The sequence below is a fragment of the Dendroctonus ponderosae genome, unplaced genomic scaffold (assembly GCF_020466585.1).
Source record: "Dendroctonus ponderosae isolate FM_Combo_2020 unplaced genomic scaffold, Dpon_F_20191213v2 Dpon_F_20191213_7, whole genome shotgun sequence".
NCBI classification, from domain to species: Eukaryota; Metazoa; Arthropoda; class Insecta; order Coleoptera; family Curculionidae; genus Dendroctonus; species Dendroctonus ponderosae.
Window position 1 is genome coordinate 9,010,882 of NW_026018916.1, and position 16,600 is coordinate 9,027,481.

At 35.3% G+C, this 16,600-nt stretch overlaps 4 protein-coding genes across 5 annotated transcripts; 2 read left to right on the forward strand and 2 right to left on the reverse strand.

The window, feature by feature from the left end:
• Positions 1-89: 89 nt before the first annotated feature.
• On the reverse strand, positions 90-4,284 carry LOC109542794 (nuclear cap-binding protein subunit 3). The gene is made up of 2 exons (XM_019912168.2): positions 4,022-4,284; positions 90-2,167 (listed from the first exon to the last, which is right to left on the reverse strand). Exon 2 carries the CDS (start codon positions 2,165-2,167, stop codon positions 203-205), a length of 1,965 nt encoding a protein of 654 aa, XP_019767727.2. The 5' UTR covers positions 4,022-4,284; the 3' UTR covers positions 90-202.
• A 108-nt stretch (positions 4,285-4,392) lies between these two features.
• On the forward strand, positions 4,393-5,974 carry LOC109542797 (2-aminoethanethiol dioxygenase). The gene has a single exon (XM_019912172.2). The coding sequence runs from the start codon at positions 4,602-4,604 to the stop codon at positions 5,355-5,357; it is 756 nt and encodes a 251-aa protein (XP_019767731.1). The 5' UTR covers positions 4,393-4,601; the 3' UTR covers positions 5,358-5,974.
• A 45-nt stretch (positions 5,975-6,019) lies between these two features.
• Positions 6,020-8,138, reverse strand: LOC109542796 (E3 ubiquitin-protein ligase MARCHF5). Of its 2 annotated transcripts, XM_019912171.2 has the most exons (5): positions 8,069-8,138; positions 7,769-7,974; positions 7,465-7,710; positions 6,932-7,119; positions 6,020-6,825 (listed from the first exon to the last, which is right to left on the reverse strand). In XM_019912171.2, the coding sequence occupies exons 2-5, from the start codon at positions 7,940-7,942 to the stop codon at positions 6,492-6,494; spliced, it is 942 nt and encodes a 313-aa protein (XP_019767730.1). In that variant the 5' UTR covers positions 7,943-7,974; positions 8,069-8,138; the 3' UTR covers positions 6,020-6,491. The 2 variants fall into 2 exon arrangements, with proteins under 2 accessions (XP_019767730.1, XP_048524225.1); XM_048668268.1 differs by having other exon boundaries at positions 7,769-8,105.
• A 77-nt stretch (positions 8,139-8,215) lies between these two features.
• LOC109542791 (erythroid differentiation-related factor 1) lies at positions 8,216-16,157 on the forward strand. The gene is made up of 18 exons (XM_019912165.2): positions 8,216-8,593; positions 8,649-8,927; positions 9,154-9,252; positions 9,318-9,518; positions 9,571-9,723; positions 10,862-10,988; positions 11,071-11,201; positions 11,287-11,504; positions 11,557-11,759; positions 11,812-11,975; positions 12,252-12,408; positions 13,431-13,672; positions 13,728-13,871; positions 13,930-14,154; positions 15,057-15,240; positions 15,292-15,421; positions 15,477-15,656; positions 15,714-16,157. The coding sequence occupies exons 1-18, from the start codon at positions 8,373-8,375 to the stop codon at positions 16,097-16,099; spliced, it is 3,444 nt and encodes a 1,147-aa protein (XP_019767724.2). The 5' UTR covers positions 8,216-8,372; the 3' UTR covers positions 16,100-16,157.
• The last annotated feature ends 443 nt before the right edge of the window (positions 16,158-16,600 follow it).

A 16,600-nucleotide genomic window follows, 5' to 3' on the forward strand; every position in this document is an offset into this window, starting at 1 on the left:
AATGTTCGTTAATTGTCTCAGAATGATCAACATGGCGAGGCTTGAACGGTTAAGATATTTTCTTTTGGGAGCTGGATTGAAAAAAACTATTCACACCAATTTACATTTTATTGCATGATTAATGAGACAATTATGATTACGTAGAAATTCCCATTACATGCATAAAAACTACCCAAATTGGCTCTTGAAGACTCTAAAATAATTAAAATCTATGTTGTCGCTTTCGAGTGTACAATTCATTAGTGGTCGTAATTTTCAGGGGGCTTTTGTGCATAATTTTCCGACTCAGTCTGCGCTTATCAAACCCAGGTCTATCTGGATTCCTCGCAGTCCTCGTTGTGGATGAGTGCGAAGAACTGCTGTCCCCATCTGACTCTTCTGAGTCAGAGTCACTTCCGCTGCTGCTACCGGAACTATCATTGCTAGAGCTATTTGATTCGTCTGATTCACTTTTGCTGGTGCTCTTTCCACTTGGGCTAGATTTGGCAGACACTTTGGACCAAACTGTTGACGCAACCGTGGGCTTCTTCGGGGTTCTCACCACTACCGACACTTTACTTCTCGGCTTTTCACTACTACGACTTTTCCGCCGTCTTCGCCCCTGCAGTACTGGTTTACTAGAATGCATTCTATCGCTATGCATAGTTCTTTCTGGAGTTCTCCTTCTGCTTGATCTATGACTCTTATGTCCATCGATGACTTCGCTGGCAGGCTTAATCAATACGGATCGATGCCTACCGCTAGATTCCCTATCTCTGCTCCTGAGCTCTATTCTGTCTTTGAGCAAATCCCTTCTTTCATTAATCATATCTCTTCTATCAGTGATAAACTCTCTTCTATCACTCATCAAGTCTCTTCTGGCGTCAACCAATGCGTTTCGATCATCAGGATATAGGTAGTCTAAATGCTCAAAGGGGCTGCGGTCCACAGCAAACACCATCCGTTTGTTTCTGTTCTTTAATTTGGTTCCCAAATCAACATTATGATCAATGTCTTTTTTCGAGATCAACTTGCTGTTTGTGTGGCCTAATATATCTCTCAAATCTCGCTCTCGTTCCCTTTTATCTATTTGGTCTTTTTGGTTCTGGATTTTCATTAGTATTCGCCTACGCTTCTGATTTTCCTCTTCCTCGTCAGCATACATTTTCATTCTAGGCACTTTGGTGCGCTTTTTTTCAGACTCATCATCAGCGTGTAAGCTGTTCGCAGGTTTTGAATTTTTTTCAATGACTTTCCTTTTTGTCCCCAGTCGCGATAAAAGTTTTGAACTCTTGACCTCCACTACTTCATCATCGTCATCAGACAACTGATAAACTACTGGTTCCTTTTCTCGAAATTGAGAATCTTCATCCCAATTGCGTGCTAAAGATCCCCAAGGATTTTTACTGGGGGGAGCTACTAAATCTTTGTTGCGCTCGAAAATGGTCTTCAGTTCCTTCTTCTTTGATTCTGGAATAAAGTTCTTCTGGCTTGTTAAGCGTTTGTAATATTTACTGCATTTCTCTGATTTAAACGGCAGCTTATCAGTAACTCTCCCAAATCGTACTAGCATGCATTTAGTTCTTGGATGAGCATTTGCCAAGCGCCAATATCCTGGGGGAATGGGAATCGTTATTTCCGATATGTCCACAGCGTTTTCTGGTTTAGGTTTTGGCAAAAAAACTTTGCCTAATTCATCTTGCATTTCGACATCGCGATTCTTTAACAAAATGCTTTGCCCTGTTTCCAACTCATCAATGTCATCTATAAAATCCTTCGGGAAAGTATCTCTCGGTTCTCTAGCAGGCATGCCGATGATCACTTTCGATTTGAAATGTAAGGCTCTGGCTGCTGACAGGCTATCCAGCCAAACGACATTACAACTGTTGGAATCCACCCATTCTATGCCTTCAGGGGAGTAACTGGCAAAATATTCTACTATATCCTCAACAGTCATGTCTTCTAATCCAAACAGATGGATAGACTTGAATTTCACTTCGCTTTCATTAGCGGTATTCACTCCGAGGCTGTCGTACAAATCTTGCAAGTCCTGATCAGTAAAACTGTGAATATCCTCCGGTTTTAATGCAAATCTTTTGGCACGTTCAGCAAGTTTTCCCTGCTCCTTTTCATCAAAGATATCTATCCCAGTTATGAAAGTTCCACTTCCACGCATACTGGAGGCCATCTGAAAAATGCAAAATCAAATAGTTTAAACATTTCAGTATATGATCGAAATAATAAATAAATGGTGGGTTACCCAAGATTAACGCGTAATAAAATATAATTAATTAATAACAAAAAATAATTGTTCCGTCGAAAAAGGCGGTTTATCTTTAAAATAATGTTTACATTATTGTATGCGATATTCAACTGAAGGATTTCTAGCTAGTTCGAAACGTGAAAAGGACTTGATTTCGTCACGTCAAATCGACGTGATTATCACGGTAAATATGATAAATCATCCGCTTTGAGCAAGTGGTGAATTCTTCAGTGTCGTGGAATAAAAACTACCAGAACTTTTTATTTGGTAGCTGTTTTTGGTAGCATTTTTGTGCTCTTTGTAAAATAAATACAAAACATATTTCTGTTTCCTTGCTATTTAACAATTTCAGACGTTAACTACAATTGTCGTAGTAAGCGATAATGGTTCTTTAATTACATTATTACCAAAAGCGACTTCGCTTACATTTATTGCCAAGCTTTTCTAATTATGAAATGCTCAAAAAAACATACTAAGTATTAGGATGGTTACCCTTTGGAAGAGTTTTCGTCCGAATTGCTTTTCTCAGAAACCGGCTGCAAACTTTTTGTAAAATTTGGCGCTTACATAGGAATAAATTTACAGTAAATTTAACTAAATATCATTCTCCCGATATGACTTAGCATATTTAAAAAGGCGTTTTTTATGTAAAAAATTGTTAAATAACAAGGAATCAGAAATAATTTTCGTGCAAAAACTATGAATTTTACAAGATATTACAAAGAGCACATAAATGTCCAAAAATAATCAGTACACCAATTTAAAAAAATCAGGTGATTTCAGGGCCCAAATAAAAAATTCTGGTAGTTTTTATATCAACACTCAGAATTCACCACTTGCCCAAAGCGGATGAATTCGGTTACTTCATCAAAATATAAATCTTACATCAGAACAAATTTACAGCGAGATTCATTAAAATTCTCCCAATATTTCAAAAAACATAATTATTTTGAAGAAATGTGGTCATATTTATTGTATTGATTAGAGCACAAGCATCCAGCCGAAATAATTTAAAATTATCTCCATCGGTTCAATTCTGCACAGTTTTTTTAAATTATTTTATCACAGCTACTGAAAATTCGAGCACACTTTCAAAGTAGTTACAGGTAATATCTGAACATTTATAAGACATAAAAAACCAAAATTCCTGTGTTATAAAATTTCGTACGATACTCAAAGTACGAATAACTTAAATAATTAAAATACATTGGAGCAACTGATTGCAACAACAATTAACATTGCTCCTGTTCGCAATAACTCCTCCAACTCGGAATAACTGGAAGAAATTAAAGATGAAACAGGTTGCAGGAAAGTTTAGAAGTTTATGATTGAAAATGATTTCAATGGTCGTCACTGATTTAAACGCTTTGTTCACAAAAATACGTTATATTGTTATACGAACTGTTTCGGGAAAGACAATTGAGCCTTAGAGCAAAATAGTTTTGACTAAAGGTTTCATGACTGGAGTATGCTACATTTGCTGTTCATATACAACCCACAGGTGTCTCAAATAATAAATATGATGAGATTTTTTGACTCCACCCTGGACCAAACGTGGCTAATTGGTTGAGACACGTAAAGTTAATTGAATACCCAAAATGTTTCAAACAGAAAACTGTTCAAATCCTTAAATAAAACATGCTACGAAAACGAATGAAAATGATAACACTCCCATTATTACACAAGCAAAATATGTGTAATCTAAAAAATACCCCTTGTTGAGGTGGGGACTAACGCTTTGATTCCTAGCCGTTCGATGACCTTAGAAAATAAACTCACCTTGCTTTCGGTTTAACAGCCTTTCTAAACTGGTCTAGAAGCAACCACAGCACAACAAATATTTGATAGAATACGAATTATTCCTGCAAGACTTAAAAACAATTTATCAATTCACAAACTATTTTGACATGACGAAATTGGCCTCACGTTGGCCTAACCAAAAAACGTCAAAACATTAGAGTGTGTTCGGTTATGGCTAAATGGGTAATCGATCAGTGGCGAACTCTATCCGCCACTTCTCAAGTAGCAGCTCCAACCGAAACGCCAGCTATATCTTAGTTAATATATGATATCTACCCACTAACATATCCCACCACAGATTACAGAGTGTGAGATTACAGAACCTCTGTGATCTGTGTATGCCACTTGTAAACCATAGATAAAGACCACATAAAGACCACAGGATAAAGCAGGATAAAGACAAGTTGTAAACAATTACAATAGGCTAGGGCACAGTCTGCGAAACTTTAGCGATGATTTAAAGCATTAGTTGTACTTATCTTGTGCGATTACCAGTGATTGATCGAGTTTAGCGTCGTTTTTCAATTCACCATCTTGAGTCTTGTAGTGTTTCACAAACATGTCGAAGCCCAGTCACATTTTAAACGTTTTGAAACAAGCACTTATAACGTTTACCACTACCAAGCACAAAGCGGAATCGTTTCCATTGAATTTGGAAGCTCTCATAGCTCTACTAGACAAAACAACTGCCGAGCATGTTAATTTTCCACGTCAGTTCCTCAATCCACAGCTGTGGGAACATCCAGATAAGGCACCAGTGAGTTGCATCGAATTATTCGAGGATGACCATCTCACCATGGGAATATTCATTCTGAAACCAAATGGAAAACTGCCACTTCACAATCATCCTCAGATGCATGGACTAATTAAAGTAATCGCTGGTCAAGTCAAGATAGTGAGCTACTCACTCAATACAGATAAAACCCAGGAAGTGGACAACAAAAGTTTCCAGGACAGCACGGCTCCAATGCCTTTCAAGCCAAAAGCTGGCAATTACAGCATAGTAACTGCGGAACTGAACGAAATTACGATAGCTGGGGTAAACAGCCCTCCCTGTGTTCTTGAACCCAACTACAAAAACCTACATGAAATTCAAAGTTTAAATGAGCCTGCAGCCTTTTTGGATATCCTGGCTCCTCCATATGGCTATTCTGATGCCGATTACGATTCAAGAAAGTGTTCATATTACAACAAATTAAGTCAAGTAAGTTCAGACGTGTTTCGTTTACAAGAAATTAGATCACCATTGTGGTATTGGACTGACTCCCATCCTTACACTGGTCCAGATTTGTATGAAGCTGGTTTAAGTAATTAATTTGAAGTGATATTGTGGTTTATTAGTGATCGTGATGGTGAATGGTAAAATACGCCTATTTAGGTCCTTCCCAGCCATCTTTAGGGCTCAATGAAATTCTGAAAATACATCTACATTGGCATGTTGCTATATAGCTTTCTATGCAAATATAGCACTAACTGTTAACCGATAAATTCAAGAACCTAAATCGGCATCTTTTACCAGTTAATTCGAATGCTAATTTGCAAATTGAAAGTTTTTATTTTTGCTATTGAAAGTGTTCCTAATATTGAACATTGTCATGGTCCGTTTTTAGTCTGATAATAAAATTCTTACATTCTAAATGCTTGGCCCAGTATTTTCTATTTGGCTGGGCATTAATCACTACTTATAAAATTGAAAAAACTTAATTATAGTTATTTATATAAATTATTTCAGATTTATTGTTATCGCTTATGCGTGTATGTTGAATTTGCTCAATAAATGTTACAATAACATCATCTTTTGAGCATGATTGACTTAAGTTTGAATAGTTATTATTGCTCTGTATCGTCATTCAAAAATAGTTAATACTCCTACCGAAATGTTTTGAAGAATGTGTTTAAGAATTGAGCTAAAACATGAATGAATTCCAGTTTTTTGTTATTTTTATTGCCCCGATTATTTAAGTGAATAAAACAAACTTTTAAAAATATAAACGCTGTTTTTATTAGATATTTTAATAGGAGTTAACAATGACCAAATTTTGCCTAATTACAAAAACCCTTAAATTAATCGCTCAAAACATTAACAAATATTCAAAGTAAAGAAGGCGTCATAGTCGATCCCTTAAAACAGAACTGAGCAATAAACACACAGACTGATCAGTGCGCATATATTGTCAGCAAATTAAGCTTAATTCCGTTAATAGAACGTACCTGAATAGTAATCGATGTCAAATTTTAAGAGTAGCGTATGTACGCGTTACAGTAGTCAATAACTTGAGTCGTTTGACTTAAATAATTCACTTTAATTGATAATTTTTTCGTTTCCTAAAACCTGGGTTTCATCTGTCGTTAATTCCCATGAAAAGCCTCTAAAACTGCCGCAATATGTGGATTGCATTTGTGCTTTAAGGGATAGTAAATATTTTTACAGTAAGAATGCGATTTAATATTATTCATCCTGTCGCCGATTATTGTGCCTTACATAGGTGGAAATATTGGACTCAGTGTAATCTAAAATCTTCCTCTGGCACTGCCTGATGTAGTTCTGCTGTTTGTGGTAAATTTTCAGACACCCTTTGACCGCAATAAATGCCAATCCTCCTAACACGGTTCTGTGAAAGTTCGATTTGACTGAATCAAAAAGGAATTTGCCAAAAAACGTTGATATGGTTGGCATCAGTAGTGCGCCGCAAAGCACCCGAGTAGCAGACACTGGACTAGACAACGGAGGAAGTTCATTTTCCGTGGACGATTGCGGACGAGTATTTGTGGCAATATCAATTCTGAAATATTCAATATATTTAGTTAAAATTATTCTATAATTGATGTTGCAGTTTGTGGGTTACCGTGAGGCTAATTGGTAAAAGACGCATGTAATGCATAACTTACCGAAATGGTGGAATGCTTCTGATAATTGGAATTTTGTTGATATTTTTTCTCATAAAACTAAGTAACGCATCTTCCCAACGGATGAGCTTTCCCAAAAGTAAGGCCACTGGTATTGCTGGAAGTCCAATCAGTAAAACAAGCGGATCAGCTTGTTCCATTATTGCTAAACCTTCTTTCTGCCCTATAACCTGAATAGAAAAATTCTTAATACAACCGAGTTTGCCTATATGGAATTTACACTTGTAGAGATTTTAATTAATGGCGATTTTTCTATTAGACTTATAAGACCAATACAATATTTTACCGGACTTCAATCTCTTAATACGTTTATAATCAGCAGATACTAATGTTCTCAGTAATTCGAAGAAATATATATAACAAAAACCACATTTTTTATACGAGTTTTCATTCGAATTTCTTTTAACTGTGTGATAATCTATTGTTTTTTTATAATTTCTAAATAGACAATAAGTGCAAAAAACAATTCAATTTTCAACGAATTCACTTCAGATTTTCGAGTATTTGCTGTTTACCTGCATTACTGTAATGGCACCATATGTAACTGCACACCAATATACTGCCCCAACAACTATGCCTGCAGCCATAAAGGGACAACCTTTGTATATAAAACTATCCATTGTATCTAGCATTAGAACTAAAATGCCCATATTTGGGAACACTATAATGTACTCAGTCTGACATTGAGGGCATATCACTTTGTTCAAGTTGCCCCCTTTCTGTTTTTCATCCACCCATCTCTGGAGGCAAGTTTGATGAACCTATAATGGGGCGGTAAGGATTGATTTGTTGATGCAAGCAAAGCGCTGAAAATCGAACCCATTTGGTCGTGCCTCTGCAGTTACATGGCTGTACCCATGCAGCGTCTAAATCCTCGTCCTCTGACGCAAAACATACCCAACAGTATTTGCCGGAGTCCTTGCTGATTACGGGAACTCCTTTCGATTCACTTCTCGAACTGCTTTGACTGTTTTGGTCGGCATCTGAGTTCATGATAGGTCTTTATTTCATAACAAATAATTTAGCTTGAAAGAAAATTAAACGGGATTTAGTGTGAAAATATGTAGATTTGAATTAAGATGACATTTTTTTGGCATTATTTATTGGAAATAAATATACCTTTTAACACAAACGTCAACAATAATATTTAAATGTCATCTCATATTTGTCAGACAGCTTAAATAACTCTAACCTTGTCTTTATAAATTTGTCTTCTTTCACTATCAACAATCATATAGAAGCACGGAAGAAGTAGAAGACTATTAGAATATTTGGCAATTGGCAATAACCAATAACCAAAGTTTTTTGTTTACATGCTAAAAAGTTCATCTTTTAAAGATTTTAAATCGTTTTTCAAACGAAAAAAAAAACAACTTAATCTCGTTATCAGCAATTAAAAAGCTCCTTAAACAAAGTATAAATCATGTCCGGAGATAGTTATGAAATAGATCAGGATGTAGATTATATAGGTCAAGAAAAGGTAAAATCAAGAGCTGTAGTAAAGTTCTCAGCTCCTAAGCCTGCAACATTTGCTAAACTGCAATGTAACACTGACTTGAATCTACCTCCTTCTAACTGGTTAAGCAGTTCCGCTGATTCATATGGATTACAACGCGTTATATATCATCAGAAAGGGTTTTCCAGGTATAAGAAAAATGGGAAACTTGTCCTTTGGGCGCTAACTAAATTAAGATTTTAGTTTTAGAATGGCACATATGTTTCCAGACTGTGTAGGCGAGGTGGATGTTGTTTCGGATGCAGAAAATATTAAGAATCTTCTGAAGATTCCTTACAGCAAAGGACATATTAGTATGATGGTTCATCGAGTTGAAAATACACTCCTACTAGATGAATTTGATATCTACAAGCATTTACTGAAAACTTCAGAAACTGACTGGGATTGGCTTAAAAAGTTCTTCTTTGAAAATGTAGACAGACAGTCTTACGAGGAAGATCGACACCTGTATTTGAAAAATAGGTATCTCCTTTCCAATCTAATCTTATCTAATTCACTTTGGCTTAATCAATATGCAGTTTATATTTTGGCAACTTTGTGGAATGTAGTGCTAATGAGTTGGAACAAATATAAATTGATTATTCAAGTATTCAACCCGATATCATTCCGGCCGTAAATATAGTTATCAATTAAAACAGTACTTTTACTCGTTCCATTTATCATATTTTATTTAAAAAATTATTTCCAGGACTCAGAAGGCTTTGAAACAGAAAAGTTTGGTCTCAAAGTTTTTATATCACAGTTTAGTGGAAAGCAAGGATGATGGCGAAGCTGACTCTGGTTCTAGGTAAATATTTAATTTTTAATACCACTCCTAGTAATTTGAAAATGATTTAATTTATAAATTTCTAGACATTTTCCATTGCAACCTACCACCAGTAAAAGTCTGCAACCGCCACCTCTGCCAGACCCATCACCAAGCTCAGAATGTCCAGATTCAAATCCATTCGAATTTAATCGCAATGTAGCGTGGACTTTTGAGGATATTGAAATGCTTCTTGGCACTGATATGCCGATATTTGGAGGTGGGACGCATCCGTGCATTTCTTTGAGGTCGGTTTATTTTGAAAAATTTTAACGGAATTTCCAGCAATGGAATTTTCAGGTTGCGAGACATGAATAGACCAATTTCTGTACTTACTGGAATCGATTATTGGCTCGATAATTTGATGTCAAATGTACCTGAAGTTGTAATGTGTTACCATCTGAATGGCATTGTGCAAAAGTATGAACTTATTAAAACAGAGGACTTACCGAGGTAAGACAATACCAAACTGTATTTTGTCTCATTAGAAATAGCATTAGAACTTAGTTATTAGTGTAACGAATGCCAGGGTTGCGCAAGTTTTTAATGCCATAAAAATCTACTTACTTAGAACATTTTATATGAGTAATTTCTTAAAGTAACATCTTAAAGAATTTCCACCATCTAGTTGCATCCACAATAGTCTACCAGCTAGACCTTTAGATATTTCTTTCAATGGTAGACTCATGGTAGAATCTACTCATCAGAAACACTAGTTCGGCTGCTGCCACTCAAATTTCATATGTTTCTTTGACTTTCATGAGGATTTTCTATTAAAGAAGCTGTTACTTCACATTGGTTTGCTTCATTTTCAACTACTGAACTGTTACTGCACACTTGTGTATGCCACTCATCAACTTTTATCATTCGTGTAGCAATACGCAGTTATCTCGAACTTTATTAATTGGGTGAAAAATCGCAATCATCTAGAAAACGGTTGATTTTTAAGGGTTGTTATAATATTTTTGAGAAAAAAGTATTACATTTTATGTCTGACGCTTTGAAAACACATCCAGATTTCGATTTAACGAGAAATTTCAGATAAAGTTATTTAATTTTCAAACTTTAGTTTTCAGAGATTGTATAAATGTATAAAATTCGATATAAATTAAATAGTATTAAATAGTCAAATATTTTTTTTAGTACTGGCACAAAAAGAGGTCCTAGAATTTTTTTACTTTTGGTTTACAGTTAGACATGTTTTCAGAATAAATCAAATACGGTTCACATTTTCTATATTTTACCTTGTAAAAGCTTTATTTTTACTATGGAATTTGATAATGCTACCATAGAAGGTGTAACATTTTTTGGGGAAATCTATAGTTGAAACAAATTTTTAAATGTGGCCAGCTAAAAAAATGTTAAGTTGCCAAAAATTCGATTAGGAAATCCTGTTATTTTCTTCGCCAGATAAAGCCGAGAGACAGTAAAGATGAGGCGGCTATCTTGTATTGAATATTTTGAGTTCAATTTTCCTATAAAATAAAACGAATTGAGAAGATTGATTAACAAATACTCTCCCTCATTGAAAACATCACTCAAACCCCCTTAAGTATAGTTTTCAAATTTAATCTCTATACATTTATTTCAGACTGAACAATTCAAAGTTTTCCCCAAAGTTAATTAGAGACGTTGCTCAGAGCATTCTGTCGTTTTTAAAATCAAATGCTACGAAAGCCGGTCACACCTATTGGTTGTTTAAAGGGAAGGACGAAGAAGTGAGTACCTAAAAGATTAACTACTTTAGGAAGTAGATCAGTAACTGAAGTAACCATTAACGGACTTTCAATGTTTTTTTAGGTTGTTAAACTTTATGATCTCACTTCGCTTTGCTCAGAAGAGGATGTTCAAAAGGGACAAAATCCGTTTACTATTCCCGTTGCTATGTTGCTTTATAGAGTCGCTAGGAATATGAAGCATTCGCCGGATAGGTGAGCTAATTTTCTCATTTATCAGACTTAGTTTGCAGAAATAGTCTGCACAGCGCATTTATAAGAATATTTCGCTGTTACGTAGAAGGCCACAACCCGGGACTATTCGCATGCTTTTAAAAAACACTGTGAAATTACTATCAGCAGAAAAATATCCGGAAATCGTGACCTCATCCCATTATATGCTCTCCGATTTATATATTCCAGCGGAAGTAAATCCTGAAAATCCAAATTTGGAAAGGTTTGAAAAAGATGATGATGAAGGGAGTGTTTACGACGATGATGAAGATTTGCCGAATGATGGTAGGTGGATATTAGGAATAGTGTTTTTTAATAAAGAAAAAACGGTTTCTAGATAATTCTGTATCTGTTCTTGACCTGGACAAGCGCGAAAGCAACGAAAAATTCAGAAATTTTTATAAGCCACCGACTCCATTAACTGGAAGCTTAGAAGAGAGGTGCAGCCATGCAATTAGTCACATAGCTGCCGGATTTAAATGTTTGCCATATTTTAATGAAAAAGACAAAGAGGAAACCAATAGGGGAGCAGAGGAAGAGGCAAGTGATATTAACTAATTGAAAGTACTAGTGACTACATTAGTTATTTTAGGTACCCATGGCAAGACCTTTTGAACCAATTCCAATGCCATATCCCAAGCTAAATGAGAACGTTAAAGCTGACAGTCAACTCGAATCAGACTCCTCAGGTCGCACCTCTAAACGATCTAAGAAGAAAGATAAGAAGAAAAAGGAAAAAAACGTAGAGCAAAAAATGTAAGATATGGTTGACTAGACGCTTTACATGTCTATTCCTACAATAATAGCTTTTGAACGTTTGCAAATGAATTTCCTAGCAGAAAATGAGCGTAACTAATAATAATCACTATTTATAGATTTATTTTTATCCAGGGAGTTTTAAATTGAAAGTATTCCTTGCAAAACTAAGGCGAAGCATTCAGGCTATATAGTTTCAAGTCAAGTTGCGAATTGATGTTCAGTTACGATCCCCCAGAATTTTTCAATAGCTGTATGATTGTTTTATTAATATAGGGCACTGTTGCCTAAAGAACCGAATGACGCTGCTTACCATCCTAAGTGGCCTACTTTTGATCCGAAAACCATATCTTGGAAAGGGCATTTAAAAACGTTGCTACTGGAAAAGGCTGTCTTAGTCTATGCCACATTAGCAGAATACTATATTTCTCGGGTAAGTGTACATGTTTTTTTGGTTCAATTGGGATTGGTCGGCCGGGGCAGGGAGTTTGTTGACTTTTTGGAGGTTGGTCTATTATGGTGTTCGAAATAAAACTTTCTCAAATTTCTTCTTGGCTTCTGAATCAAAATATAAGCTTTTATAGTACCAATATTAATTAAATTTTTAAATTAAGTTATTTAAGTCCCGTTAAATTATTGCTTAGTAAAGAGCAAGTAAGTTTGTATCTAATCGATTTTTTTACTGAATGCTCAAAAAATGGAGAACTTAAAAACGAAAATATCGCTTAAATATTCCAAACCCTTTACCAATATCAAGAAACTTTTAATAGTGAAAAATATTGGAAATCGGTTTGTTGTTCAGAATATTTAAGAAATACAGGCATCTGTTTGCGTCTATGTTGAGATGAATCGTTATTTTCGTACCCTGTGAAGAAACACGTGTTAAACCCTAAAAAAAATGCAATTTTGGAATGCTAAACAATTGATGCAGAAGTTTTTGTTTAAAACCGCATAAACAACCCCCATTATTTCGAAGTTTTTTTCGAACTGCATAATTAGCCCTCAAACGAACTTTCGGCATCACCATAACTGTATAAGCTTACTCATCTTTCGATTTTTTTTCACGCAATATCAACGCTGAAACCTTAAGGTTAGCGTAACGATTAGTGATTGCAATAATCGAATTGTTTTTATAATCGAAGGATTAAATCTTGGAAAATCTTGTCTAAGACCTAATTCGAATCATTTAATCGAACTGAATTTAGTTTTCGCTGTTCAAATTAATAAAATGGAATATAATACAATACATATATGTACCATCACCTTTCGATGGGAAATAAGGTGAGATTTGCGAAAAATGTTCCGCAGATTCAAGATCATGAAGACAGCATGAATGTTTTTTTAAGATTCACAACAGCCTCAGAATAAAAAGCAGGTATGGACCACAGTATGCTTTTACCATTGGAATAACTCTTTAGTTGAGGGTACAAATTAGTAAATAACTATCATTTTCAGAGCATGTATGGAGAATGCCTTCGAGTCTTAGGGCTGCTTGCAAGATGTCAATTGGCGTTAGATCGAGCTCAGTTAAAAGGTGGCAGTGGAGTTCTAAGACTGAGCTGTTTGTTAGGAAGAGCGGGAGACGCTTGTCTTATGATAGTACAACATTGGAAAAGTGTTGATGTCTATAGAGAACAGTTGCAATCACACCATTATGAAGATGAACTCTTGTTGGAGCAATTAGAACAGGACGAAAGGTAGCGAATTCCTTCACTTTCGAAATATTGTTAGTTAAACGTGTTGGATTTTCAGAGTTTGCCGCGTTAGTTTGGGGGACAGTGATATCAAAGTTGTATTTGTTCATGACATTAGAACCATTGAGCAAATGTTGCTTAAAACAGTGGAATGTTATGAAGGTGCAGCGAAAATATCACCTTCGGAAAGTATATCGTTCAGGTAAAGTACGTTGGGTTTTTAACACAAATACTTTACTTAAACCCCAAATATGTTTCAGGTTGGCGAATAGCTTAAACGAATTAGCAAGCTACTACTTGAATGTTGCGAAACAATCTACCACCGCAGAAGATGCAATTTTTGCATGTAATAAGAGCGAACCATATTTAACGAGAGGCTTACAAATATTCGAAAATCTAAACAACGATGCCAATATCGCACTTTTAAACTCCAATATGGGTCATCTACATAGACTTCTGGCTTTTGCACATATGCCAACGGACAGGTGAAACTTTATTTATATATTTATATCATGTACAGGTGTTCCAAAAATACACGGACATATTTTTAAGGGTGGTCAGTCACATAAAAAAATTAGTTTTTTGTATTCAATGTCCAAAAGTAAATTGTTCTTTTGGATATCTAAAAGGTTCTCCAGGTTATTTTATTGAACTTTTGAGTTTGTTTCTTCAAGGGGGTTTTTGTTTCTTCAAGGTTTCTTACGGGGCAACTGATTCGTGTATCGCAGAAAATGAACACTCAGTAGTATTTGACATTTTTTTACTTTTAAAGAAAGTAGACCAAAAGGCAATTTTTATATAAGATTTTTAGCACGAGACTTCTTTGCCAAGAAAAAACTGATTCACTAAATAATTTACTATGTTGTAAGTAAACTATGTATTAAACTGTGCGACAATTATTCAACACTTTGATCATTTACTTCAATACATAAGCAACATACTGGCAATCTTATGTTAATTGAAAAACTGTCAAGCGAGTTATTTTGTGTATGCAATCAAATTGCACCATGAGCCCGCCCTTGAAACGCATATAAAAGATAAAGTGATTTAACACATGAGCTGGACTGAAAATATATTTGAGTTCAATTTAATGTATAATCTAAACAAAAGAAGAAGCCCAAAGTATTTCGGATTCATTCTTATCAAACTCCATTCTAAAACTATTTACCAAAATATTTTAGAAACTCTAATTTGAGCTGCATTTAAAAAAAAACACGCTTTAATCTTGGAGATTTTTTTCTTTTTTGAGGCCGTCGTTGAATAGAGTTCATACGAATGTTTCACTAGGATAGGAGACGTCCGAACATCAAAAGTAATCATGCTAGATTTTTTCCTTGACTTATTATAAGATACGAAGCGGTATTTAATGTATGTCCGAAATATCTAGGGCTGAACTGACCCCACAAGAACGAAAACATTTCAACAAAGCCTATCAAAGCTACAAAAGGGCGCTCCGCGCTATAGGGGAGAGAAAACATTGCCCTGGAATATGGGACGCTGTCACATGGGAACTAAGTACTGTTCTGTATACAGTTAGCGACATTTTACATAAGAATCCACCCACAGACGTCGTAAGTTATATCAGCCGATAAATTATGTGCGTTAATTAAAACTCATTTCAGAGTCAAAGCGATGCTGAGAAACAAGTTTTGGAAGCAATTCAAACCGCTTTAGATCATTGCGACCTAGATGAGACGAATCCAAAATATCCTCTTTATCAGTTCAGAGCCGCCATGTTGCACGTTAAATGTGGTAATATAGAGTTTTTAGCTGTAGTTTTACACATTCCAACGATTTTCTTTGCAAGGATGCCTTTGGCACTCTCATATCTGTAATCCTGCCGCCTCAGATACCAAACGGTACTCAGTTCAATTAGCTCAACATCATTATGAAAAAGCTTCGAAGTTATTTTTCGAAGCTGGGGATGCCATACATTTCCTTTCCTGTGAGATGCATAGAATGGCTCTGACAGAACATCTAATTGAATGTGAGTTAATTTCTAAGCAGCCGAATTATTTAAACCAGCCGCTGTTATTATTTGTAGATAGCACATCTGCAGCAACTAAATTGAAGCATCTTCAATCGGCAATAAAATATTTTCTGGAAATCAACAAAATGTTGGAAATGTTGGTGAACAAAAAAGTCCAAGTACCAGTTGAACAAAAAACGTCCACTTCAGACGACACGTGTTTTGAATCATTGCAGTCGCTACTAATATTAATCAAAAAGCGCTTGCAACATACGTTGAAAATGTTGATTAAAATATGTCTTTCGAAACCGAGTCCAACTAAGGATTCTCCTAAGTTGGCGGAAATGTACAAGGCTTGTTATAAGGTCACATTTAGTTTATCAGACGAAGCTGATTGTGATGATCTTTTACAAAGTTTGTACGATGCCTTAGTCAAAATTTCTGAAATACAGTCTCAGTGACGTTTATAACACAAATTATTTTTTGTAATTTACATATAAATTAAATGTTTCATTAGAATGCTCAGGATTTATATTCATAGTGTGACAATGGAAAAATTGCGTTCGGTTTTCATGCTACAATATTTTTTTTGCGCCACATTGATTAGGAGAGCACACTTGATACCTAAACGGAATTAAAGGTTTGAAAGGTAGTGCAAAGCAACTAGGAAATTAAAATTTCAATGATACACCCTGTATACTAACGTGCTGAAGCTTTGGGGATAAAAAACACTCTTCGAGAACCGATAGAGCTGGGAATATCGAATGCAGTTCTTTTTTTTTTATCAAACTGAAACATTTTACTCTATAAGAGTTCATATATTTCGCTTTATTGAGCAACGAACAGTATGAAGTCATACTCATTTTCGAAATCTGCAAGATAGTGTTTGGCTTGCGTTTGCAGTACCTTTATCTTAAGTTTGCTACAAAATTTTGATCTTTGAAGAATGTACAAACAAGTTT

Bases quoted from the DNA above. Each gene is read 5' to 3' on its own strand.
- LOC109542797 (XM_019912172.2), top strand. From the start codon at position 4,602: ATGTCGAAGCCCAGTCACATTTTAAACGTTTTGAAACAAGCACTTATA.
- LOC109542796 (XM_019912171.2), bottom strand. From the start codon at position 7,942: ATGAACTCAGATGCCGACCAAAACAGTCAAAGCAGTTCGAGAAGTGAA. The intron at 7,711-7,768 runs GTTCGATTTTCA...GCCCCATTATAG, and splicing joins GCAGAGGCACGACCAAATGG to GTTCATCAAACTTGCCTCCA. The intron at 6,826-6,931 runs GTAAGTTATGCA...TGAATATTTCAG, and splicing joins AGAAGCATTCCACCATTTCG to AATTGATATTGCCACAAATA.
- LOC109542791 (XM_019912165.2), top strand. From the start codon at position 8,373: ATGTCCGGAGATAGTTATGAAATAGATCAGGATGTAGATTATATAGGT. The intron at 8,928-9,153 runs GTATCTCCTTTC...AATTATTTCCAG, and splicing joins CACCTGTATTTGAAAAATAG to GACTCAGAAGGCTTTGAAAC. The intron at 14,155-15,056 runs GTGAAACTTTAT...CGAAATATCTAG, and splicing joins GCACATATGCCAACGGACAG to GGCTGAACTGACCCCACAAG.
- LOC109542794 (XM_019912168.2), bottom strand. From the start codon at position 2,167: ATGGCCTCCAGTATGCGTGGAAGTGGAACTTTCATAACTGGGATAGAT.